General features: G+C 44.3%; 1 protein-coding gene across 10 annotated transcripts in view; it reads left to right on the forward strand.

Annotated features, from left to right (window-relative positions):
• LTBP1 (latent transforming growth factor beta binding protein 1) overlaps positions 1-2,267 on the forward strand; it is a 377,380-nt gene extending 375,113 nt beyond the window's left edge. For all 10 annotated transcript variants that reach the window (XM_084625002.1, XM_084624994.1, XM_084624997.1 and 7 more), the window contains one exon: positions 1,269-2,267. In XM_084625002.1, the coding sequence (XP_084481128.1) occupies positions 1,269-1,438 (170 nt within the window). In that variant the 3' untranslated portion in view covers positions 1,439-2,267. The remainder of the gene's footprint in view (positions 1-1,268) is intronic.
• The last annotated feature ends 24,528 nt before the right edge of the window (positions 2,268-26,795 follow it).

Genomic DNA, 26,795 nt, shown 5'->3' on the forward strand with positions numbered 1-26,795 from the left:
GTGGAGTTCTGTCCACACATTTGCAACACGCTACATCTTGGTGCAGGACTCAGTGGCGAATGCCTCCTTTGGTATGGCAGTTCTCCACATGATCCTTCCATTGTCCTCCTTGCACCCTCCTCTAAATCAGGTATTACTTGTCAATCACCCACAGTGGAATACAATAGGGATCATGACTCAAAGACGAGGAGGAAGTTACTTACCTGTAACTTGAAGTTCTTTGAGATGTGTGGTCTATCTGTATTCCACTTCCCGCCTTCTTTCCCCTCTGCTTCAGATCTGTCAAATTCACATTGGAGAAGGAACTGGAGATGCAGTCAGTCCGCCCTGCTCTTTATTGCCTCAGACAGAAACATAAAGCAAGTCAGGCACATGCATGGACCAATGGACATTACTTTCAAATTCTCTGACTTCGGGCATATGGTTCATGTGCATAATCCATAGGAGAATACAGATCAGGACCACACCTCAAAGAACCTCCTCATTTTTGTTGGTCAGTGTCAATTTCATCATGCACATGCAAATTGACAACAAAAAAAAATGTCCTTCGATAATAATCAAAATTTATAGATAGGCAAAGTAAGAAAAATGCTGCTTCGGAACTTATTAGAGTTTGACTGAAGGATATTTATTTTTTATATATTTTGACATGCGATGTTGACAATTAGTGTTTTAATAGTTATAAAACTTTAATTTTTTGAATCTGTGTCTACTGTCATTAAATGTCTGACCCCACCCAAAAAAATTTCCTCTGACTGCAAAAATTCACAGATAAAAATGGAAATGTTTAAAATCCATAATTTTGTGCACATGTGAAAATGTATATAGATAAAAATAGAAAAAAAGCTTAAAATAAATATTATTAGCTGCTGAAATTAGAAAAAAATAAAAATTAAACTCTGCCAAACCTATTTAGAAGTGAGTATTAATAATAATTGTTTAACAGCCTGGACTGAATTCAAACTAGTGATCTAGCAGTGAATGACTCTTTAAACCATTACTGATTCCCTATAATATCCACTCCGCTGTTTTCTTTTCCATTAAATGTGTATTCATTAAAAAGCTTTTGACCCTCCCTAATATAGTTCTGCCTAATCTGAAGTTAATACAATTTTTCACTTTTTCATACATGTTCTACCATTGATGGATGATAGAAGTTAATTCAATGCATCCGGGGGAAATAGTCTTTGTGGAGGAAAATGGCTACATTGACATGTTTAGTTATATTGTAGTTTTATCTACATGTTCTGGTGTATCTGTTTTTGCAGATGTGAACGAATGCAATGAATTGAACAGTAGGATGTCTCTCTGCAAGAACGCCAAGTGCATTAACACAGAGGGTTCGTACAAGTGTTTGTGTCTGCCAGGCTATGTACCTTCAGACAAGCCAAACTACTGCACACCACTGAACTCAGAAATAGACAGTGAACTGGAGTAGAGAAGAATCTACATAACCTAAGCCCATATACTCTGCACTGTATAAAGAAAAGGAAGAAATGTATTTAACTTGAGCTGAGGATGCACCTAATTTAGTGATGACTATATGGAAAACAGCATTAAAATGTGTTTTCTTGAAGGTGAAATGTGATGGGTTGATATTCATCAGCTTCACTGAAATGACAGACCAAATGGACACATTTCTCTATATGGAAGAAAATCAAGTATATAGTGTGTTCATAAGTACAACTCATTGGAATTGGGCAAAACAGTGCTGTTATTTTAAACAGAAGAGGGGGTGGTTGTTTTTGTTTTTACTATTGCTTGATTTAATTGGCATTTAAATAGCAGTGAAAATATTTTATTACTTTTTTCATTTTTTGATTGTGCAGTTCCTTTCCTACCGTTTCTCTTCAAAACTTTTTTCTGAACAGTGCAAATTCTTTTATACAGATTTTTAAGGCCATTTTATAAAAATTGTAACACAGGGTAATGCTCCTCCAGTTCTTTTCTGGACTGGAACATTGGTCACTGACTTTTTTAATTGCCAGTTGTCTGCCCTGTGGAGCAGGCACTGTTTGTTCTCAAATGTTTATACACTTTGGAGAAAAGTCCTCTGTACTCATTTTGTATTCTACATGGTCTTATACTGCACTTAAAATCCTTAGAACCTTTCTTGCCAAGTTTCAAAGCTGCTAATGGACAACCATTGGATTCCTTTTGTACATTAAAACAAAAGATTTGAGCTCATGTCTGTATTGTAATATGTAAATTGAACACAAAAGAGATCTTGTATGATTATCCTAACATATTAAAGCTGTATATTATAACTCAATAAAATCACTTTTTTCCTTTTTCTTTTTTTAGAAAAGAAGCTGTTTATTAATTGTAGATTATCTTATTTCTTTCATGGATGTAGTGATTTTTATTGGCATTTGTTTTTTCATGTTTTACAATGGAGTTAACAAAATTAGGGTACCGCTGTATATCTCACTAACCAATATTCTCATACACTACTGGATTTATTTTACACTAATGTAGTTTTAAGGATTCATCACGTTTTTTTCTTCTCTCATATTGCTTTATCAAGGCCAAGACTTTCATTGAAGGAGGTCAGACTAGGTGATCACTATGGTCCCTTCTGACCTTAAAGTCTATGAGTCTTTTGGAGGGTGACTAAAGTTAGACTCCTACGGGGAGATTTTCAAACACAACTAAGGGAATTAGGCTGACTTGAAAGTTGACTTTTTATTGGTTTTGTGTTTCTAGCTCCCTTGGGCACTTTGGAAAATATCCCCACTAAATCCTTAGTTAAGCACCTATGTAAGAGGCTTGATTTTCAAAAGCAACTGCCACTGAAGTCAATGAGACTATTGGCACAACTAAGAGCTGATAATGAGTAATGGTGGTACAGTCTAGACCCAAGTGGACTATGGTGGTAGAAGGGACCTATCCGGAGAATCATAGAATATCAGGGTTGGAAGGGACCTCAGGAGGTCATCTAGTCCCACTCCCTGCTCAAAGCAGGACCAATCCCCAATTAAATCATCCCAGCCAGGGCTTTGTCAAGCCTGACCTTAAAAACTTCTAAGGAAGGAGATTCTACCACCTCCCTAGGTAACGCATTCCAGTGTTTCACCACCCTCCTAGTGAAGAAGTTTTTCCTAATATCCAACCTAAACCTCCCCCACTGCAACTTGAGACCATTACTCCTTGTCCTGTCCTCTTCTACCACTGAGAATAGTCTAGAACCATCCTCTCTGGAACCACCTCTCAGGTAGCTGAAAGCAACTATCAAATCCCCTCTCATTCTTCTCTTCTGCAGACTAAACAATCCCAGTTCCCTCAGCCTCTCCTCATAAGTCATGTGTTCCAGACCCCTAATCATTTTGTTGCCCTTCGCTGGACTCTCTCCAATTTATCCACTTCCTTCTTGTAGTGTGGGGCCCAAAACTGGACACAATACTCCAGATGAGGCCTCACCAATGTCGAATAGAGGGGAACGATCACGTCCCTCGATCTGCTCGCTATGCCCCTACTTATACATCCCAAAATGCCATTGGCCTTCTTGGCAACAAGGGCACACTGCTGACTCATATCCAGCTTCTCGTCCACTGTCACCCCAAGTCCTTTTCCACAGAACTGCTGCCTGGCCATTCGGTCCCTAGTCTGTAGCTGTGCATTGGGTTCTTCCGTCCTAAGTGCAGGACCCCGCATTTATCCTTATTGAACCTCATCAGATTTCTTTTGGCCCAATCCTCCAATTTGTCTAGGTCCCTCTGTATCCTATCCCTGCCCTCCAGCGTATCAACCACTCCTCCCAGTTTAGTATCATCCGCAAATTTGCTGAGAGTGCAATCCACACCATCCTCCAGATCATTTATGAAGATATTGAACAAAACCGGCCCCAGGACCGACCCCTGGGGCACTCCACTTGACACCGGCTGCCAACTAGAAATGGAGCCATTGATCACTACCCGTTGAGCACGACAATCTAGCCAACTTTCTACCCATCTTATAGTGCATTCATCCAGCCCGTGCTTCTTTAACTTGCTGACAAGAATACTGTGGGAGACCGTGTCAAAAGCTTTGCTAAAGTCAAGAAACAGTACATCCACTGCTTTCCCTTCATCCACAGAACCAGTAATCTCATCATAGAAGGCGATTAGATTGGTCAGGCATGACCTTCCCTTGGTGAATCCATGCTGACTGTTCCTGATCACTTTCCTCTCTTGTAAGTGCTTCAGGATTGATTCCTTGAGGACCTGCTCCATGATTTTTCCGGGGACTGAGGTGAGGCTGACTGGCCTGTAGTTCCCAGGATCCTCCTTCTTCCCTTTTTTAAAGATTGGCACTACATTAGCCTTTTTCCAGTCATCTGGGACCTCCCCCATTCGCCACGAGTTTTCAAAGATAATGGTCAATGGCTCTGCAATCACAGCTGCCAATTCCTTTAGCACTCTCGGATGCAACTCGTCCAGACCCATGGATTTGCACACGTCCAGCTTTTCTAAATAGTCCCTAACCACCTCTTTCTCCACAGAGGGCTGGCCATCTACTCCCCATGTTGTGATGCCCAGCGCAGCAGTCTGGGAGCTGTCCTTGTTAGTGAAGACAGAGGAAAAAAAAGCATTGAGCACATTAGCTTTTTCCACATCCTCTGTCACTAGGTTGCCTCCCTCGTTCAGTAAGGGGCCCACACTTTCCTTGGCTTTCTTCTTGTTGCCAACATACCTGAAGAAACCCTTCTTGTTACTCTTGACATCTCTTGCTAGCTGCAGCTCCAGGTGCGATTTGGCCCTCCTGATTTCATTCCTACATGCCGGAGCAATATTTTTATACTCCTCCCTGGTCATTTGTCCAGTCTTCCACTTCTTGTGAGCTTTTTTTTTATGTTTAAGATCTGCTAGGATTTCACCATTAAGCCAAGCTGGTCGCCTGCCATATTTACTATTCTTTCGACTCATCGGGATGGTCTGTCCCTGTAACCTCAACAGGGATTCCTTGAAATACAGCCAGCTCTCCTGGACTCCTTTCCCCTTCATGTTAGTCCCCCAGGGGATCCTACCCATCCGTTCCCTGAGGGAGTCGAAGTCTGCTTTCCTGAAGTCCAGGGTCCGTATCCTGCTGCTTACCTTTCTTCCCTGTGTCAGGATCCTGAACTCAACCAACTCATGGTCACTGCCTCCCAGATTCCCGTCCACTTTTGCTTCCCCCACTAATTCTTCCCTGTTTGTGAGCAGCTGGTCAAGAAAAGCTCCCCCCCAGTTGGCTCCTCTAGCACTTGCACCAGGAAATTGTCCCCTACGCTTTCCAAAAACTTCCTGGATTGTCTATGCACCACTGTATTGCTCTCCCAGCAGATATCAGGAAGATTAAAGTCACCCATGAGAACCAGGGCATGCGATCCAGTAGCTTCTGCGAGTTGCCGGAAGAAAGCCTCATCCGCCTCATCCCCCTGGTCCGGTGGTCTATAGCAGACTCCCACCACTACATCACTCTCGTTGCTCACACTTCTAAACTTGATCCAGAGACACTCAGGTTTTTCTGCAGTTTCGTACCGGAGCTCTGAGCAGTCATACTGCTCCCGTACATACAGTAGGAGAAGTAGTATAATTACAGTATGTCCCTGTTACAACAGAGGCCACAAGCTCCATGTCCTTCATGATAATCAGCTAGAGGAGAAAAATCTTCCTTCTTGTCCTAGTTGAAAATATATGAAAGTGGCATGAAGGATGGAGGAGTCCTGGAGCAACAGCACTCTGTCACAGTTCTCTATGTGGGTATCATTCTCTTCAGACTGATGATGACGGTTCTGGGGTTATGTGTGGACAAAAGAAAAGCACAGAGGAGTTGAAAGAGAGAGAGAGAGAGGTTTAACAAAGAGGAGAGATGTTTAGCACAAGTGCAGAGAGAAGTAAGATTAAATTAATCAAAATGGACATAAAGGAGGGAAGAAAGACTACAAGAGAAGCTGAAAAAAAGACAATGTCTTGAAGCAAAAAAGATATATAAAAATATTAAAAGATTTTAAATAGGTAATGTAGTGGGTTGGTGGTGATTGCCCACCTCCCCTCTCCCAGTTCCATGGGAGGCCACTCTGCCTCACTACACCCCTATATGTCACCCACTGTGGGGGAATTAAGCGGGGCAACACACAGGGCTGGGGCTCTGGGCAGCAGCCAGGGCACAGCAACAAACAGGAGGCTCAAGCCCTTAGTCAGGGCGAGGCAAGAAGTCCTTAGGGCTCAGGCAGGGGTAGAGCACCTAAATACAGTCTCAGGCAGGATTCACAGAGTCTAGTGTCCTAGCTTGGCGGACTGTAGGATAATGCAGGCCTCCTGGCCTATGGAGCGGGAGTACTGCCACCACAGGAATGGGGTGGCAAGAGGGACGCAGGCCCGCCCAACTCCACTGCATCCCAGTCCATGGCCTTAACAGTGGCAGAGTGGTCCACCACTGGGTCAGCGGGGATCCACCCGCAACACACTGACCTTGTACCAGGCCAGCTCTTAACCAGACTGTTGTCTAGTTTTCCTGGGCTACTTCCTACCTCCTCAGGGTGTACCTGGATCCGTAAGGGGTCCTCTGGTTGTCAGGGAGAAGGCCCGCGGGAGTCCCAGCAACTCCTCCATGGCTTGGTCAGCAGGTGGCTCCGGCAGCTTTGGCCAGTCCTCAGCTTCGCAGGGGCCAGGGCAGTCTCCCAGGTTGGCAGGAGGCACCTGGCTCCTTTGGCAGCTGCAGCACAACTGAGCTCCCAGGCCTGCCTTTTATACTTCCTATCCCGCCCACTGACTTCCGGTGAGAGGGGTGAGCACAGCCTAGCTCTGCCCACCAGGGCTCAGTCAGTGGTCCCTCCCCCTCTGGGTCCATGGGAGGCCACTCCACCTCACTACAGGTAATCAAAGAAATGCAGGAGTGGAAGAGACCTAGATAGGTCATCTACTCCAGTCCCTTGCATGCAAGGCAGGGTTAAGTATTATCTAGACCAGTGGAACTCAAACTTTTTAAACTCATGCCCCCCCCAGAGGGGCTGCCCCACAGATTGAAGACCTCTGATCTAGACCATCTCTGACAGGTGTTTGTCTAACCTGATCTTAAAAACCTTCAATGACAAAGATTCCACAAGCTCTCTTAATAATTTGTTCCACTTCCTTACAGTAGGAAGTTTTCCCGAATGTCTAACCTAAACCTCCTTTCCTGCAATTTAAGCCCATTACTTCTTTTCCTGTCCTCAGTAGTAAAGGAGAACAAGTATCACCTTCCTCTTTACAGCAACCTTTTCCATACTTGAAGACTGTTATGTTCCTCTTCAGTCTTCTCTTTTCCAGACTAAACAAACCCATTTTTTTCAATCTTTCCTCGTATACCCTAGCTTGGGTCAAGTCCAGTACTGCCCCTATGAACTCTATCCTCTGGATGGGAGACAGAGTCAATTTCGCTTCATTTAGGACTAGACCCAGGCTCTCAAAGGTAGCTCTGATAAATGTGACCTGAATTTCCACCTGGGTCCTGGAGCAGCCTTTGCTCAGCCAGTTGTCGAGGTATGGAAACATCTGTATCTGGTGCCTCTGCAAGAACGCGGCGATGACTGCCATGCACTTGGTGAATACTCGAGGTGCTGCTGACAGACTGAACGGGAGGACAGTAAATTGGTAATGGGTACCGTTGACCACAAACCTGAGATACTTCGTGTGGGGCTGAGTGATTGTGATGTGAAAATAAGCTTCCTTCAAGTCAAGGGTGGCATACTCATCTCCTGGATCTAGTGAGGGGACGATGGAGGCCAAGGAAACCATGCGGAACGTGAGTTTCTTTATGAACTTGTTGAGCTCTCGCAAGTCCAGGATAGGCCTGAGGCTGCCTTTGGCTTTCGGTATAAGGAAATACCGGGAATAGAAACCCTCGCCCCTGTGTTCCAGAGGAACCTCCTCCACTGCCCCTAGCGATAAGAGCAACTGCACCTCCTGGATGAGGAGTTGCTTGTGAGAGGGGTCCCTGAAGAGGGACGGGGAAGGGGGATGGAAGAGCGGGAGGGCACAGAATTGGATGGAGTATCCCCTTTCTACTGTGGGGAGCACCCAGTGGTCCGAAGTGATATGGGACCATGCATGGTAGAAAGGGGATAGTCGGCAGGAAAAGGTAAGGCAGGGTAGATCCAGTCTCTGATCTGGTGCGCCATCCTCAATTGCACCTTCAAAAGGCCAGTTTAGGGCCAGAGGGCAGCTTGGGTTGGCCAGAGCCCTGGCCTGAGGATGGGTGTTCCCTCCTCCTGCCACTCCTGTTCCTCCTCCGGGAACTCTCCTGATGATTCTGCTGATGGAATCTCGGAGGAGGTTACAGTCGGAAGCGTCTCCGCTGTGTGGTGGGAGTGTGCAGCCCAACGACTTGAGGGTGGCTCATGAGTCTTTCAGGCTGTGCAGCCTCTTGTCTGTCTTTTCAGAAAAAAGGGTCACACCTTCAAATGGGTGTCCAATGGGAGGAGCTCCGTTAATATGGCCATTGCTGCACAGGTGTTATAAGAGTACCTGCTGACGACGGCCTGTTGGTTTGCGATACAGAGCTGCAGACCCCCTATGGAATAGACCTTTCTCCCAACAAGGTCTAGATGCTTAGCCTCCCTGTTTTTAGGGGAGGGCCCTTGGAAGCTCTGTCTCTCACGCTGGCTAGCAGCATCCACAACAAGAGAGTGGGGGTGGGTGAGAGTATAAACGTTTGAACCCTCTCGAGGTCACAAAATAACACCTCTCGTTACGCTTGGCAGTGGGCAGCAAGGAAGCTGGGGTCTGCCACAGGGTCTTGGTGGTGTCCACAATGCTTTTAATGAGTGGAAGGGCAATACTGGAAGGTCCTGAGGGGGTGAGGATGTCCACCATGGGATCAGCCTCCTCGACTACCTCCTCGGCCTTAATGCCCAGACCCTGAGCAGCCCTGCGCAGCAACTGGTGCAGCACCCTGTTGTCCTCAAACGCTGAGACTACGGCTGTACCTGCCAATGCTTCATCAGGTGACGAAGAAGAGGAAATGCTTATATGGAGCGGATGCTCCCTGCCATCCGCCCCCGGGGGTCCCCAGACTTGCGGCAGCGTTGGTGCCAGTGGTGCGCTCGACAGTGTTGGCGCCGTCATCAGTACGATGGGAGGAACCGTCAAAGGAGCTGTTGCCGATCTTCTCGTCTCTGCCGACGAAGATGGAGGGTTTGTCGCTGGCATCAGCGCCAGGGTCGTCAGTGCCCGTGCCATAGTCGACATTGACAATGGTGCTGGCGTGGAAGTCGGGCGTGTCATCGGTGCCAAGGACACTGTCAAGGGCGGTGCCAAATCTGGTGCAGGAGTCGACGACGGTGCGCTGTCAGAGGTGTTGGTGCATGGGCAGGCGCCGAGGGAAGATGCGTAGCCGATGGCGAGGTCAAGGTAGTTGAGGTCACAGAAGACGCTGCAGAGCGGTGACCTTGGTTCTCTCCCTGTCCTTGGTGAAAGGCCCAGGGGTTCAGAAGGGCCACTGTGGTGGGTTCTGCCACTGCAGAGGCCATGCCTGGGGCTCCCTCCTGTCTCACCCAGTCCTCGATCTGCAGCTCCTGCTTCTCCTGGAGCGATAGGAGTCGGACTCTAACTCCGAGGTCTCCAAGACTGAAAACCACTGAGGAGCCAAGCCCCAATGCCTTCAGCATCAAGAGCTCAGGGAGCTAGGCTCTCTGCCCGAGTGGGCTGGGGAGGGAGAGCACCTGGACATCATAGCCAGCTTCCCTCTTGACTGCACTGAGGGGCGGGGTGGGTCCGCCAGCGGTGGAGGTTCTTCCTTCCTTGGGGGTGAGAACAGCGCCATAAGCTGTAGCTGCTGTGTAGGGTCCAGCAACTGAGGGGGGCCCAGACTCAACTGCCTCTTCTGGGCAGGAGTCGACGCGGCCCGGTAGGGGATCCAGAGCTGTGGCCCACCTGGGGTCTCACTTCTCTGGACTGAGCCGGAGGTGAGCGGCTGTCTGACTTCTTTTTCTTCTGAGGCACCAGCGAATGGGATCGGTGCCTGTTCTCAGCTGGGCCTTGTGAGGTGCCGTGTCAGTGCTGAGCGTCCCGGGACGAGTCCTCTCTCAAGCTTGACGACGGTGCCGGGGTGCTCCTCGTTGAGGACGAAGCATTAGGGGCCGGGTCCCCAGAGTCTGGGTCGGAGTGGGGGCGTAGGGCTGCCTCCATAAGGATCACCTTAAGCCACTGTTCCCTTTCTTTAAGAGTTTGAGGGCGGAACTCAAGGCAGATCTTACAGTGATCCTTTTGGTGGCCCTTCCCTAGGCACTGTAAACACGACGAGTGTGGGTCACTCTTTGGCATGCGTGTTGCGCAGGCCACACACTTTTTAAACCCCGGGGACCGTGGCATACCACGGCTCAGGGAAGGTGGGATGCAGGAGAAACCCACAACAATTCTGTACTAAGAACTCTAATACTAAGAACGGATATTAAGGTAACTACATACAGTTCCTATAGAACACGCTTGCTAAGCAAGGGCTAAAGAAAGTTCCACCCAACCGTCACTGGTGATAAGAAGGAACTGAAGGGGTGGTGGGTCGGCAGGGCTCTATATTGAGCGCCATAAAGGCACAACTCCAGGGGCGCCCAGGCTGGCCCAAAGGATGCTTCTAGGGGAAAAATCTTCTGGACACCATGCACATGTGCGCACACATACCTGATTGGAATGGACATGAACAAGCACTTGAAGAACAAACACTGACTGGTGGGACCACACCATTATGTAGTTATGGGATGTTGAGCAGTGGCTGCAGAACTTTTGCATGCAGAAGGCCACTGTCCAGGAACTTCTGCAGAGTTTTCCCCAGCCCTGAAGTGCAGCAATGCTAAAATGAGACCTGCCCTGACAGTGGAGAAGCAAGAGATGATCACTGTGTGGAAGCTTGCAATGCCAGCCTGCTACTGGTCAATAGGAAATCAATTTGGAGTTGATAAATCTACCATGGGAGCTGTTGTGATCCAAGTGTGCAAGACCATTAATACTTCTGCTAAGAAGGATAGTGACTCTGGGTAATATGCAGGACATAATGGGTGGTTTTGCTGCGAAGGGGTTCCCTAACTGCAGGGAGCGATAGATGGCATGCATATCCCTATCTTGGCACCAGACCACCTTGCCAGAGAGTACATAATCCAAAAGGAATACGTTTTTATTGTACTGAAAGCATTGATGGACCACATGGGGCGTTTCACTGACATCAGCGTGGTATGGTCAAGAAAGGCGCATGACACGCGCATCTTTAAGAACATGTGTCTGTTCAGAAAGTTGCAAGCAGGGACTTTCTTTCCAGATCAGAGAATAACCACTGATGACGCTGAAATGCCAACAGTACACCATAAGGCGGCTTCCATCAACCTAAATTTGTAATGTAGACCAGGCCTCACCCTCTTTCTCTCTCTGGCACAATGACTCTAAGTATTTATACACAGTGTAGCAGCTTCAACAGAAGAGACTGAGGGAGCTTCACATCAGAATATCCCATAGCTCCCTGGTTGTAGCCCACTCCTGAGAGCTGTGGGAGAACGCTGTTCAAATCCCATCTTCCCCCTCAGGCAAAGGGAGGAACTGAACCTAGGTCTCCCACATCCCAGTGAGTGCTGGGCTAAAAGCTATAAGGCGGGCACTGGTACCATCACAATGAGGAGACACCAGGTGTCTAACTCAGGCTTTGTTGGTCACAGTGTTGTTCATGTGATTTTCTACACAACCTGAGCACTGCAATGCCTAATTCCCTTTGTGGGTCCGGGCTTTGTCCTATGCTCCTGCCTGCCTGCATTGAACCCCAGGTGGTGGCACAGAGGAATTTGGGACAGTGGGCAAGGTTGTTTATCAATTCTTGGACCTGGCAACTGGAGGCCCACTGAATAGCTTTGCAAGGTGGCTCCAGTTTTGCTACAAATTCTCCTGATTCAGAGCCATTGGCTACATTCCAGTTCTCCACACTATTGTATTGCTCTCATGTACTTCTGATGATGTTAATAGCTCTAAAAATGATACACTCCAGGTGAAATCCCAGCCCCAGTGAAGTCAATGGGAGTTTTGCCACTGACTTTCATGGAGCCAGGATTTCACCCTCCATTCTGGCTCATTTCCTCTTCCTTACTTACACTTACTCTCAAACCTTAGGTGGTCCGCCCAACTAGCAACAGATCACAGAGCAGAAACAAAAAGCAATTGAATACAATGTGCTCATTTCAGCTAATCTAAAGCCAACACTTGTATTTGTACCTGCTGCTGACTTGTTTTTCAGCAGCATGTGAAAATCACTTGGGTTCTAGCTTCTTGCTGGCTCTCTGCCCCCTCTCCCTTCCCTATGAGGCGCTCCAGGTGAAATCATGCTTTCCCCTCTCATTGGAGTCACTTCTTTGATCCAGACAATAATTCAGCCTCAGGTCGCATTTCAGGTCCCCTTCTGTGCTCCACTTCAGATGATTCCTCTCTCGACTCTTCCCCAGCAAACCCCTGCCTCACCTCCAAATCCTTTGTTATCCACATAGGCCCCTCAAACTTTCAATTTCCCTGTACTTTCAATTTCACCATTCCAATCCTCTTGTCTCGCTATAAATCTGCTTTCTCCTCATCCTTTCCAGTCAACTATATTTATGGGGTCACATTTACCTTTGGCTTCAATGGGCTTACACCAGGGTTGAATTTGGTATCAATTAAATAACTATTTTAGCTTCTTAATGCGCCACGGCTTAGCGAGTCCAGTAACTCAAAGTGCCAAGTAATAAATATAAAAATAATGTCAGACGCTAAGCAAAATTCTCAGACCTACCACAGAATAAGTTTAAATGAGCAATTTTTCAAGAATGTGTTGCAGAAATGCTTACCTCACCCAATCCCTTCTAAGTCCCCTGGTGACCATCATCTGAAATGTGAATTAAAATGTACTGTGATCAAGGGCCAAGAAGGCAGAAATAAAGTCAAGCTGAATTTTTAGATGTGGTACATTTTAAAACTTTTTTAAAATGACCTTCAGTTAACCCAGTTTTATCATAGCACTACAAAATAGGATAAACACCAAGGGCCTGACTCTGAGTAATACTGATGTAAATCAGAACTAAGTGTACTGGAGTCAATAATGTTACACTGTTGTAAAACCAGCATGAGATCAGAATCAGTCCCCAAGTGTCATCATCTTCTGTACCAGCTATGGACTAGCTACAGACCTTGCTTATACATACCAGATGTCTTCATTATAAGTTGCTCCAATGCTCTGCCAGGTATGGCTGAGGTTCATTAAAAAAGGAATTTTACATAAAGTGCCATCTAGTGGCAGAACAGTTTGTCATTCCAGTGCATCTTCCTCTTTTACATTCCTATCATTTACAATATTAACATGATCATGCTGACTTTGAGGTTCAGTACAAATCAGTCTGATAATTGTCTCTGAATTGTTCTGATTTTCTAATTATTTGACCCAAATGCATAACAAACTTGGTAATTTGGCTGTCCGTTAGTGGCAATGACTGGCTGTGGTTGGTTTTGAATAGTTTCGGCTTCTTCTTGTTTTGCATCTGCCATCTGTAGTTTGCTCTGTTGATTGTTCTGTTTGAGGAACAAACTGTAGAGGTTGACAATTTCTGTTGATCTCCACACTGTCAGTCTTGAAATCATACCATCTGGGAACTGAATTCTTTTTCTTTACAACAGCTGGAATTGTCCATCCTTTTTCTCCATCCAACATGACGTGAACATAGTCACCAGGTTCTAGACCTGGCAGTTCTCTAACTGAATGATGTCTGTTGTAAAAATGTTCATAAGCAAAAGTGCACTTCAGTTTCTTGATAACTCTGCAATATATGTTGTCCAAGTACATTATTTCTATGTACCTGGGAAAACAGTCCATGACTACTCGGTGGTGATGTCCTCTGAATTCGCATAAATCTGCAACTTGTTTCTTCCAAGTTCTGTCTTGAGGTGTTGTTATTAAAAGTTCTTAGTGTTGTGTTGGTTTGTTAGTTCTGCAATGTTCAGATGCAGATACTTTATTCTGTATGTCCTTGCTGATACCTGGCCACCACATTGACTGGTTGGCCCATTCATGGCATATAGTTAATCCTTGACATCCTTCATTGATGTGGTTTATGATTTCTCCTCTCATTTTGTGTGGAATTATCATGCCTTTAATCATGACTCCATTTGACTCTGTTAATTGTCCATGCACCTCAAAGTAGTCTCTTGTCACTTCCTTAGTGTCCTTTAGATACTGCCTCTAATGTAACTTGCAATTGCAGGAAGTTCTATGTCTATTGAGGTTGATTTTTGTAGCTGGTGTCATCTGTTTTCTAACCTTGATCTATATGTGTCCATAGCATTTACACATAGGTGCCGACTCTGTGGGTGCTCTGGTGCTGGAGCACCCACGGGGAAAAATTAGTGGATGCTCTGCACCCACCAGCAGCCATGCTCCACTCCCTGCCACCCCACCTCCTCCCCACTGAGTCCGTCGCGTCCCCACTCCTCCACCTACCTCCCAGCGGTGCCCACTGTTTGGCAGTGCTTAGGACTTTCCGGGGGGGAGGGGAGAAGTGGGGACTCAGCGCGCTCAGGGGAGGAGGCAGAGAAGAGGCGGGGGTGGAATGGGGGCAGGGCAAGGGTGGTGCAGGGGTGTGGCCAAGGGCGGGGTCTAGCACCCACCAGGAACAGTGGACTTTGGCGCCTATGCATCTACATATACCTTTATGTCATCTTTGAGCTCACAGGTAGTGGAGTGCGATGCTGGCCTCTGTGACAGTGTGTCTGCTACTACCAGATTTTTCCCAGGAACATATTTAACAATGTGGTTAAACAACATTAACCTTATCAATAGATGTTGGCATTTCAGTGGTGCTTGATCCAGGTTTTTTCCACTGATGAGGGTTACAGGTGGTTTATGGTCTTTTATCAGTGTAATGAATCCAATCCACATAGATAGCTGTTAAAGCTCTTACATGCTCATATGCTTGCCTGGCACTCCTTTTCAATATGTGCATATCATTTTACTGCTTCTGTAAGTGTGCAGCAGCAAAATACAACTGGCTTCCTCTCAGAGCCATGTTGTTGCAACAATGCACCACCACGGCCATAGCTGCTTGCATCTGCACTGACCATTGTGGGTTTGTTCACATCGTAGTACTTGAGAACTGGAGCTGTTGAGATCATTTCTTTTGCTTTTTTGAAAGCCATTGATTTTGTCCCCATAGCCACAATGTGTTGGATTTTAACCATTCATCCAATGGTTTTGTCACTGTAGAAAGATCTTATTAGGTATCGACCACCATAATTTACCATCCCCAGTATACACCTCAGTTCTAGTACATTAGTTGATGCACTGAACTCTGAAAATGCTTTTACTTTTTCAGGGCTAGGACTGATTCCATCTTTGTGTATTGTCTGTCCCAAAAACTTAATTTAGGGAATGTGGAAAATCCATTTTTCGTTGTTTAGCTTCAGTCCAGACTGACTGATTAGGCTTAGTACTTGCTGAGGATTTTGTTGTGTTCTTCCACTGAAGATCCAGATATCAGAATATTGTCCATGAAAACAAAAAATCAGTTTGTGTCTGTTAACATTTCTGCCATCTTTCTTTGGAAAATTTCAGATGCACTGTGTGACAGGATCTCCGGGATGCAGCCTGGGACCATGGGACCACTGTGCCCCCTTAACTCTCCAGCCTGGGTTGTCTCACACAATGTTTTGCTAGTGACAAGCAGCAAACCCCTCCAGGCGCTGTGATCACTCAGCACAACAGCATGTGGAGCCCCACACCCAGCTAGATTGCATGAATGCTCCCAGAGCCACTCATGAATCACTTACAGAAAGGCACCAGCCAAATCCCCCCCAAGTCCCAGCCTTGTACCTCAGAAAAATACTGTCTTGCACTGCTCAAGATGAATGGTTCACCACTTCATTTATTAATTGGTTCACCACTTCATCAATGGAAAATGGATATACACCAGCCTTTGTAAACCAGAGCAGATTTGCCACACACTTCAGACAAACTCACTGGTAAATATAAACACTAGAAGAAGTTTATTAACTACAAAATATAGATTTTAAGTGATATTAAGTGATAGGCAAAAAGTCAGCGTGGTTACCAATATAAAATAAAATATAAGCATGCAGTCTAAACTCTCAACCCTATTAGACTGGGCAACAACTAGATTAAGCCTCACCCCACTAAATATTGCAGTTCATAGTACACATAGTGAGCCCTTGAAACCGGGGCCAGTCTCCTTTCTTGGAGTCTTAAGACTTCTCAGTGTCCTTGTTGCTTGCAGCATAGGTGGGGGTAGGAGAAAGGCCAAACATGGACCCCTCTATTCTGTTTTATACCCTTAGTCCATGTGCTTGGAGAACACAAGTCCAGGCATGTCTGGTGGGCATTGCTGAGACCCCAGGCAAGGTTGCGCAATTCCCCTCGTGTGGCCTTATGCAGGTGAGTCACTGAATTGTAGCTCCCTTGCTGGACAATGGCTGTTGATGGTTGTTTGACACCCCGCCCGGGCGTTGGTTATTTGCCTTGCTGTTGCCTCTGGGGAGCTCATATCTTGCTGATTCCCCAACTTACAGCATGTTTTAGTGACAACCATAGAACACAATCTCATAACTTCATGTGCACTAAAGATATATATATTTAGATAGAATAGTGACTTTCAGCCGATCATAACCTTTTCCCCGATACCTCACGTGGCCTGCTTTATATGCAATATCATAATTTTATATACAGATGAGGAATATGAGGGTCACAGGGTGCTCCCCCAAGGGAGACCCAAAAGGTAATCTTTGAAAGCAAAATTTCTCCAAAGGTGTGACAAATGTAGTCAGTTTAGGACTTTCTCTGGCTAAAGAAATTTGCCAAAATCTGATCAAGACATCCAGCCTGGAGAACACTGTAGCTCCTTTCACTCTGGGAAAGAAGGCACCCAGAGTTGGAAGGATATATTTTTCTCTCACAGCTAGTTCATTAAATCTTTTTAAATCCACAAAGATTCACATTTTTCCATTAGGTCTTTATAACTAGTGTGACGGGGGCTGACCAGGTCATGCCAGAGTGTATTCAGGCCAATTCACATGTGTATTAGATCAAAGCAATTGTAAATGTATGTGTGTTTTGGATGTTTAAACTTCATAAAACTAATGGGATGTTACTTGTATTGTTTTCACTTATTTATTCCTGTCATAATGTAACAGCAACATTTACATGGTAATTATCCTTGCAACTAAATTACCCATCAGAGAAATCTTGTGATATGCTAATGAAGGACTGAAGAATGTTAACAGAAAATACTGATTTCAAAGCAAGTGATCATTGTGTGTGATGATCAAGGTCAAGGACTCTGAATGCATTCCTCGCTATCTGTCATTAAAGAAAAAAACCATGTGGGTACAGACATGGTCAACTAGCTTTCTGTGTAAAGGAGATATAAAAGACGGATTCAAGGAAAGATCCTTCATTTCTGGACTGTTTGGATTCTAACACGGCAGAATAACTGAACGAGAAGACGGAGATCCCCAGAATAATTCTAGCCCTGGAAAAGACTTTTGGGAAACTGGCAGCATATTACATCATTGCCACTATTTGGAGTTACAAACTGTGATTTACCAATTATATTTTATCTGCTTTAACCTCTCAATAACTCTCATTCTTTTTTTCTTAGCTAATAAACCTATAGTTAGTTTACAATAGAATTGCCTGCCAGCGTTGTCTTTGGTGTAAGATCTGGAGTATCAATTGATCTGGGGTGAGTCACTTGGTCCTTTGGAACTGGGAGCAATCTGATGTGATGTGATTTTTGGTTTTCATAACCTTTTATCACAAAGTTCAGTTTGGGTGGCAAGATAGACTGCAGAGGCTAAGGGGACTGTCTGTGACTCCATGGTAAGATTGGTATAGTGATCCAGGAGTTCACATTTGTTACTGGGTTGGTGAAATCTAATTATAGAACATACCACTAGTCTGGGGTGTCTGCCTTTGTTTTCTGACAGTCTGCTCTGAGACAGGCACTCACAGTTGTGAGCCACTCCAGATAGTATGACAACTGGTACCACTGGGGCACACCATGCTGTTGGCTCAGGGATTTTTCTTGATTACGCCAATCTGCTCCATTCTCTTTAACTCAGTTTCCACTTTATGAAATCATGGGATAGGGATCTTGTGAGGTGTCTGTACACTATATACTTAGTTCAGCATTGTCTCTTAAGGTTATTTTTACTGAGTCTCTTTTCAAAAGTCCAATATCACCACATATTCCATTGAGTTCTTCCACCTTTCTCATTAGGCCCATGATGGCTGCTATTGAGAAGACTGTTGACCTGTGGTCCTTTGATCACCTACATTCTGAATGCACAGCTTTTGTTTTTGTAAGTTGTTATTGTGGTGAACTGGCCCATGTAGTTTCAAATACCTACAAGGATGGGTCAGGTGACTTCAGTTCTGGGTGTAAGGACCCAGGGACTAGAACCCAGCTCTGCAGAACCTGGGGAAACTGATAGTCTCACAGTGCCAACAGGAGGCTAAGCAGCGATACAGCCAGGGAGCAGTGTGGAGAGAAGGTGCCCCAGGAAGTACCATCCAAGAAACTCAGAATGACAGTACCCTGCAGTCCTCTGATTGGCCAAGTGTCCCTACTTAACCCCAGGGGTTGCGCAGGAAGTTGTTTGCGCAGCTACACAGACTTTGGCCTGCTGTAATGACAGTCTTTGCCTTGTCTCCTGATTTCTGGTCTCTGACTCCAGCTTGATTTCAACTCCAATTCCTGCTTCTTGATTCTAGCCGGGTACTGCCTCTGATCTCCAGTCTCTGACTCCAGCCTGACTGATTCTCGCCTCTTGATTCGTACTTGATGCTATCTCTGACCCCGGCCTGACTCTTACCCTGACTCTTGTTTACAGAACCTGGCCTTGTGATTCCTCCAACTTCTGTCCCTGGTGAGCAGACCTCAGCCCAGCTGTGACCATTAAACAAGACTGCCTATGTCCAAGTCCCTTACACTGGCTGAAGGTTGAAGGTGATTGTAAAGCCCTTCTGAGATGATTGTGATACCAGCTCCTGAGCCAATTTTCAAGTCAATAATCTTGTCATGAATATTCAGTGTCCTCACAAGTGATAGATCCCAGATACAATGGCTCTCTGTAATATGAGTCAACTCCCTGATTGCTCTGATACAGCAAACAGCTGCAAAATGTCCACATTTCATGCAGTTATTACAAGGTGTGCCTCTGGCTGTGGACATACACCATCTCCTGGATATGACTTTTACCCCACCTTATGCATGTAGGGTGGAATTTGTCCCTCTTAGCCTGAAATTTCTCTCTCCCTGCCTCAGGTGTTTTATAGTAATGTCTGTTTACAGTTTCTAAGCTAGTTTTAGGTTTTTCAAGTTTCTCTAGGGTTTGGTGTTTCACCATTTCAGACTGTTTTGCTATTTGAATAAGTGTGGCAAGGGTTAAAATTCTCTTCAATTGTAGCTGTTGTGAAAAGTTTTTATCTGTATAGTTAACCCAATAACCAGCCTGTCACTAATATTTTCAAGTTTTACATTCCCCAAAAAATCACAATTTTCAGCCAAAGAATGCAGAACGCTTATAAAATATTCAACATTTCCCCCTGATTCTTGAATTCTCTGGTGAAAACACACTCTTTCATAAACCACATTTCTCTGAGGTATGCATCAAAAACGGTCAAAACCCTTTCATAGTCATCTTTGTGACTGTCTTCAGTAAAGTCAAAGGATTTAAAGATACACTCTGCTTGCTTCCCCATAACATAAATTAAAGAAGATACCTCTATATCTAGATACTTCAAGGAGTTTGTTTGCAATGTGAAATCTTACAAAATATTGTTTCCAGTCTGATCATTCTAAAGGTTTGTCAAAGCTGATCTCTGGGTCACTGAAGAGATCATACAGATATGGACTGGCTACAGAGCTTGCTTATACACACCGGATGTGTTCAGAACTAACTATACTATATTACAGATAAAGGATTACAATAATTTCATACATATCCAAAAATGTCAAAGAACAAAGTGAAGAAATGGCAGTATAAGATTATGACAGCATTCTACATAAAAACAAATAAGTATTGCCATATTGGGTCAGACCAATGTTCCAGCTGGACTAGTATCCTGTCTACTAGCAGTGGCCAGAGCCAGATGCTTCAGATCGAATGAACAGAACAGGGGAATTTCTCGTGATCCATTCCATGTCACCCAGTCCCAGCTTCTGGCAGTTGGAGGTTTAGGGACACCCGGAGCATAGGTTGCATTCCTGATCAATAGCCACTGATAGACCTATCCTCCATGAACTTATCTAATTATTTTCAACCCAGTTATCCCTTTGGCCTCAAAACATTCCATGGCAACAAGATCCACAGGATGACTGTGCCCTGTGTGAAGAAGTACTTCCTTTTGTTCATTCTAAGCCTATTCATTTCACCAGGTGTTCCCTAGTTCATGCATTACGCTTTCTCAATACCATTCATGATGTTATAAGAGCGAAATACCTGCAAGCTCCATGGAAACTATTTAAAAACACCAAATTAAATGTATACCCCAAAGCAAAAGACAAAAAAACATTAAGCACCAAAAATGCCACCATGGCTAAAGAGCAGAGTAAAAGAGGCAGTTAGAGGCAGAAAGGTATCCTTTAAAAATTGATGTCAAATCCTACTGAGGAAAGTACAAAGTAGTATAAATTCTGACACGTCAAGGATAAAAGTATAATTAGGCAGGCCAAAAAATAATTTGAAGAGCAACTAACAAAAGACACAAACTAACATCATTTTAAAAATATATCAGAATCAGGAAGCCTGCCAAACAACCAGTGGGGCCGCTGGACACTCAAGGTGCAAAAAGAGCATTCAGGGAAGACAAGGCCGTTGCAGAGAAGTAAATGAATTTTTTAGATCAATCTTCACTAAAGAGGATGTGAAGGAGATTCCCATACCTGAGCCATTCTTTTTAGGTGACAAATCTGAAGAATTGTCCCATATTGAGGTGTCAATAGAAGAACAAATTGATTCATTAAACAATAAGTCACCTGGAACAGAAGAGATTCACCCAAGAGTTGTGCAGGGACTGAAATATGAAATTGCAGAACTACTAACTGTGGTATGTAATCTATTCCTTAAATCTGCCTCTGTACCAGATGAAGACTGGAGAATAGCTAATGTAACCCAATTTTTAAAAAAGGCTTCAGAAGCTATCTTGGCAATTACAGGCTGGTTAGCCTAAATTCAGTACCAGACAAATTGGTCGAAACTCTAGTAAAGGACAGAATTATCAGACACACAATGTGCATGATGTTGGAGAAGAGTCAACATGGCTTTGAGAAGGTCCCTCACCAAAGGTCCCTCTTAAGCAAAGTAAACAGTCATGGACAGAGACTAATGGTGCAATCTTGGCTTCATGGAAGTCAATGGCAAAATCCCAGCTGAGCCAAGATATCACCCCAAGTGTCAATGCTGATATACTGTATTATCTGGATCTTTCAGAAAACTCCAATACCATCACTCATGAGATGCTACTCTATGTAATCTGGTAGGGGAGGGTGGAATCACCCCTCTGCACTTTCCTTTCAGAGAGCTCACCAGTGATGGCACCAGCGAATTGCTCGGCGTTGTCCTATCACCACTCTTGTTTAGAGTTTATCTCTAACTACTAGGAGAGATGGAGAAGGGATTTGGGATACCAAGTCTTCTGTATGCTGATGGTGCTCAGCTCTGTCTCCTTTTCAATAGTCCCTAACAGAACTGTTCCCTGCTTTCCCAGCGCTTGGCAGAGGTACGGAATTGAATAAAGGCCAGGTATCTCTAATTCAAGCCAAAAAATTTAAGTGACACTGGTAAGCAAATGGAATCACTCTGAAATATTGCAAAAGAAAATTAATCTGATTCTCCTCTCAGTGACACTAATATAAATCAGGAGTAATTGCCTTACAGTCAATGCAGTTATACCAGTGTCAAATTGGTGGACGTGAGAAGAGAATGAGGCCCACATGCTGCTCCCACACCTGAGCTAATCTGTCAGCAAAAATTATGGCAACTTTGGGGTCTTATTGGATTCCACACTAACCCCTGATGTCTAACTAGCAACAGAGACCAGCAACAGATTTTTATCACCATTTGGGTAAGAGATGGCAGCTAGAGCTCATCAAAAAACAGAAGACAAAATTTGCAGGAATTTTGAAAATTTAGGAATGTTTTCATTCTATTTTTTTTAACAAAATGATTTGGGGTTTCACAATTTTTCATTGCTTTTTCATCAGATGTTTTTCATTTTCAAAATGAATCCTACTAATCCATAATGTGCTCATTTTTGCACTGCATTATTTTCACAAGAACAGCTATCTGCACCTACTTTTTAGCAAATACTTAACAGCGTACACAATACTGTAGTGAAGTCGCCTCTTACTAAGAATGATACTTGGGCAAAATATTAGCATTCTTTGGTTAGTACAGTAATCATGATAGGTAAACAAAGAATTAAATGTTTTTACTAGGGCTGTCAAGTGACTAAAAAACTAATTGTGCTGTTAAACAGCAACAGAATTCCATTTATTTTAAATATTTTTGGATGTTTACTACATTTTCAAATATATTAATTTCAATTACAACACAGAATACACAGTGTGCAGTGCTCACTTTATATTTCTTTTTGATTACAAATATTTGCACTGTAAAAAACAAAAGATATGTATTTTTCAATTCACCTCATACAAGTACTGTAGTGCAGTCTCTTTATCAAGAAAGTTGAACTTACAAATGTAGGATTATGTACAAAAAAACTGCATTCAAAAATAAAGCTATGAGCCTACAAGTCCACTCAGTCCTACTTCTTGGTCAGCCAATCACTCAGACAAACAAGGTTAATTACAATTTGCAGGCGATAATACTACTTGCTTCTTGTTTACAATGTCACCTGAAAGGGAGAACAGGCGTTCGCATGGCATTGTTGTAGCTGGTGTTGCAAGATATTTACATGCCAGATGCACTAAAGATTCATATGTCCCTTCATGCTTCAACCACCATTCCAGAGGACATGCTTCCATGCTGATGATGAATTCTGCTTGATAATGATCCAAAGCAGTGCAGACTGACGCATGTTCATTTTCATCATCTGAGTCAGATGCCATCAGCAGAAGGTTGATTTTCTTTTTTGGTGGTTTGGGTTCTATAGTTTCTGCATCAGAGAGTTGCTCTTTTAAGACTCCTAAAAGCATGCTCCACACCTCAGATCCCTCTCAGATTTTGGACAGCGCTTCAGATTCTTAAACCTTGGGTCGACTGCTGTCGCTATTTTTAGAAATCTCACATCAACCTTGGGTCGAGTGCTGTAGCTATTTTTAGAAATCTCACATCGGTACCTTCTTTGCGTTTTGTTAAATCTGCTGTGAAAGTGTTCGTAAAACGAACATGTGCTGGGTCATCATCTGAGACTGCTATAACATGAAATATATGCAGAATGTGGGTAAAACAGAGCAGGAGACATACAATTCTCCCCCCAAGAAGTACAGTCACAAATTTAATCAACATATTATTTTTCAAATGAGCATCATCAGCATAGAAGCATGTCCTCTGGAATGGTGGCCAAAGCACGAAGTGGCATATGAATGTTTAGCATATCTGGCATGTAAATACCTTTCAACATAGGCTACAAAAGTGTCACGCGAAAGCCTGTTCTCGCTTTCAGGTGACACTGTACATAAGAAGCAGGCAGCAGTATCTCCCGTCAATGTAAACAAACTTTTTTGTCTGAGCGATTGGCAGAATAAGAAGTAGGACTGAGTGGACTTGTAGGCTCTAAAGTTTTACACTGATGGGTTTTTTTTTGTTTTTGTTTTTTTGAATGCAGTTATGTAACCCCAAAAAATCTGCATTTGTAAGTTACACTTTCACAATAAAAAGATTGCACTTCAGTACTTGTATGAAGTGAATTGAAAAATACTATTTATTTTGTTTTATCATTTTTACAGTGCATATATTTGTAATAAAAAATAATAATATAAAGTGAGCACTGTGCACTTTGTATTCTGTGTTGTAACTGAAATCAATATTGAAAATGTAGAAAAACATCCAAAAATATTTAATAAATTTCAACTGGTATTTCTATTGTTATAAGTGCGATTAATCGCGATTAATTTGTTTAATCGTGATTAATTATTTTGAGTTAATCACGTGAGTTAACTGCAATTAATTGACAGCCCTAGTTTTTACTCTGTTTCAAATGCTTTTATTTGAAAGTTTAATTCTGCTCTTATATTTTGTTTGTAAATGGGGATTTATTTATTTTTTTGAGCTGGACAGTCTTGTTAAAGAACTGAACTGGGCAACATGAGATCTTCTATTCCTAGTTGTACTATCCATTTGTTTGTGTGATCGTAGGCAAATCACGCTGTGGCTCCTATAGTGCAGCCACTCCACCTGGTTACCTCCTTTAATACCAATCTGCTTACAGGTTTTGATGGACAGGCCTGGGTTCTTCTGGATCCCAACACCCACTCAGCAGGGTGTAACTCCTTTATTTTCTTCCCATATGAATGTATTTAGCAGTGCCTCCACTCCCCTCATTCTTTCCTGGCAGGGTCAGTAGGGCACCTTGGCAGGAAAATTCTAACCACAGGGCAACCCCCACTTACTTGCCAAATAGTTGGAAACTCCCAAGAAATACTGTGACCATAATATCTTCTGTGCAGCAGTTAACCATTTGGCTGCTGGGTTCAGTACAGCCCAAAGGACTCACAAATGGGATAAGGTGGTAAGTCCTTCCTTAGGTTTAATAGGCAGCAGGTAATAAAATCCCCAACCCTTTACCCCCTGGCTTGAGGACAGAGTTTAGGGAGTAAGGGGTCTCCCAAACAACTTCCCTGACTAGCTAACTAAAAGATGGTGTACTCACAAACTCTGTGAATGATCCTCAGGTTCAGAGATGGCTCTAAACTCCTTAGTCACTGCAGAGGGGATGATGGCTACTGCTGGCAGGCCTGCTCTTCATGCAGGAGTCAGGCTGCTTCGAGTCCCAGGATTTCCCCTCACCACCAAGGGGTGCAGGGCTCAAGGTGCAGATTACACAACTCTACTAAAATCCAAACTTTATTCTCAGACACACTCACAGCAGGCAGCCAGAGCAGTAGTGCCATGTGGTCCCTGATCTGTGACCTAGAGAGCTGGAGGGCAAACTCAGCCTGGCTGGGAGAAGTTTTCCCAGCAAAACTCTACAAACTGGGAGTCACCTCAGAGCGGGAAAAGTTCAAGCTGAGGGGTCTTGCTTTTAGGTCCCCAGAGGCCAGTTCTCAGGGGGAACCCTGCATGCAAGCCTGAGACTCTCCAGCTCCCCACACAACCAGACCTGCTTTCCCTGGATAGCTCCAGACTGCTCCAAAAATGGCTTCTCCCCTCTCCTCAGCTCCCGGGGTGGGGGAGGGGAGCATTTCACTCCCTATTGGTTGCCAAGCAGATTCTGAGTCTGCCTTGGCTCCCCCTCCCAGGGACAGTGCACCTCTCCCTGAGCTTCCAATACCAGGAACCCAGGTAAACTCCTTAGGGGTTACAGAGTAACAGCCGTGTTAGTCTGTATTCGCAAAAAGAAAAGGAGGACTTGTGGCACCTTAGAGACTAACCAATGAAGTGAGCTGTAGCTCACGAAAGCTCATGCTCAAATAAATTGGTTAGTCTCTAAGGTGCCACAAGTCCTCCTTTTCTTAGGGGTTACACTCCATTTCCACCTCAATAAAATCAGGGTAATACTTCCTAACCTCATAGGCCTGTTGTAAGGCTTAAGTCCCAAATGTTTGCAGGTGTGTAAGAAGACTGGATGGAGGACATTATAGAAATGTCAAGCTTTAGGATTGTGAAGCCATGGCAGCCACTCCAGTACATACCCAGGGTCCTTGACAGGCTTGTGCAGTCCATGTTGCCTCAGTTGCCATGCTATTGTTTGAGCTAGCTAGATCAAAACTAGCCAGGTATGTCTACATGTGCTGCAGTCACTCATCTGATTGCTGTGTAGACATACCCTTAATGTCAATAGATTAAAGTGCCAGTGGATGGCACTCAATAATACATAGTATAGTTCCTGGGTTTTGTTGGACTAATAAAACTTGTTGTGCACTACAAATGGTTTCCTCTGGCAGCTATTTAAATCAGCCCCTAACACTGTACTCCTCCAGCAATGCAATGCAAACAAAAGGAGGTGGGAAGGAGAGGACACCTTGGAACTATCCCTCTTTACACTGGCTGCAGAATGGGACCAGCATGTAGGGTGGAAGTGTATACTGCACCCCATATAGGGGTATAGCAGCCTGCACACTTGACTTATGTGCCAAGGAGCTGCAGGAGGAATTCTACCTTCCAGTGCCCCCCCCCTTGGGTAATACACTCCACACCAGTGATTCTCAACCAGGGGTACGTGTACCCCTGGGAGTACGCAGAGGTCTTCCAGGGGGTACGTCAACTCATCTAGATATTTGCCTACTTTTACAACAGGCTATATAAAAAGCACTAGCAAAGTCAGTACAAACTAAATTTTCATACCGACAATGACTTCTTTATGCTGCTGTCTACACTATACTCTGAAATGTAAGTACAATATTTATATTCAAATTGATTTATTTTATATTATATGGTAAAAATTAGAAAGCAAGACATTTTTCTATAACCGTGTGCTGTGACATTTTTGTAAGGTGAAACTTGGAGATACGCGAGACAAATCAGACTCTTGAAAGGGGTACAGTCGTCTGGAAAGGTTGAGAGCCAATGCTCAACGCTGCCACAAACACAGGATTTTGCAAAAAGGCATAATTGAGCTTTCTGCAATTTAGGAAAGCCACAGAGTAGGAATGGTGCTGTCAGACA

This window comes from Lepidochelys olivacea, assembly GCF_965140295.1.
Source record: "Lepidochelys olivacea isolate rLepOli2 genome assembly, chromosome: 3".
Lineage (NCBI taxonomy): Eukaryota > Metazoa > Chordata > Testudines > Cheloniidae > Lepidochelys > Lepidochelys olivacea.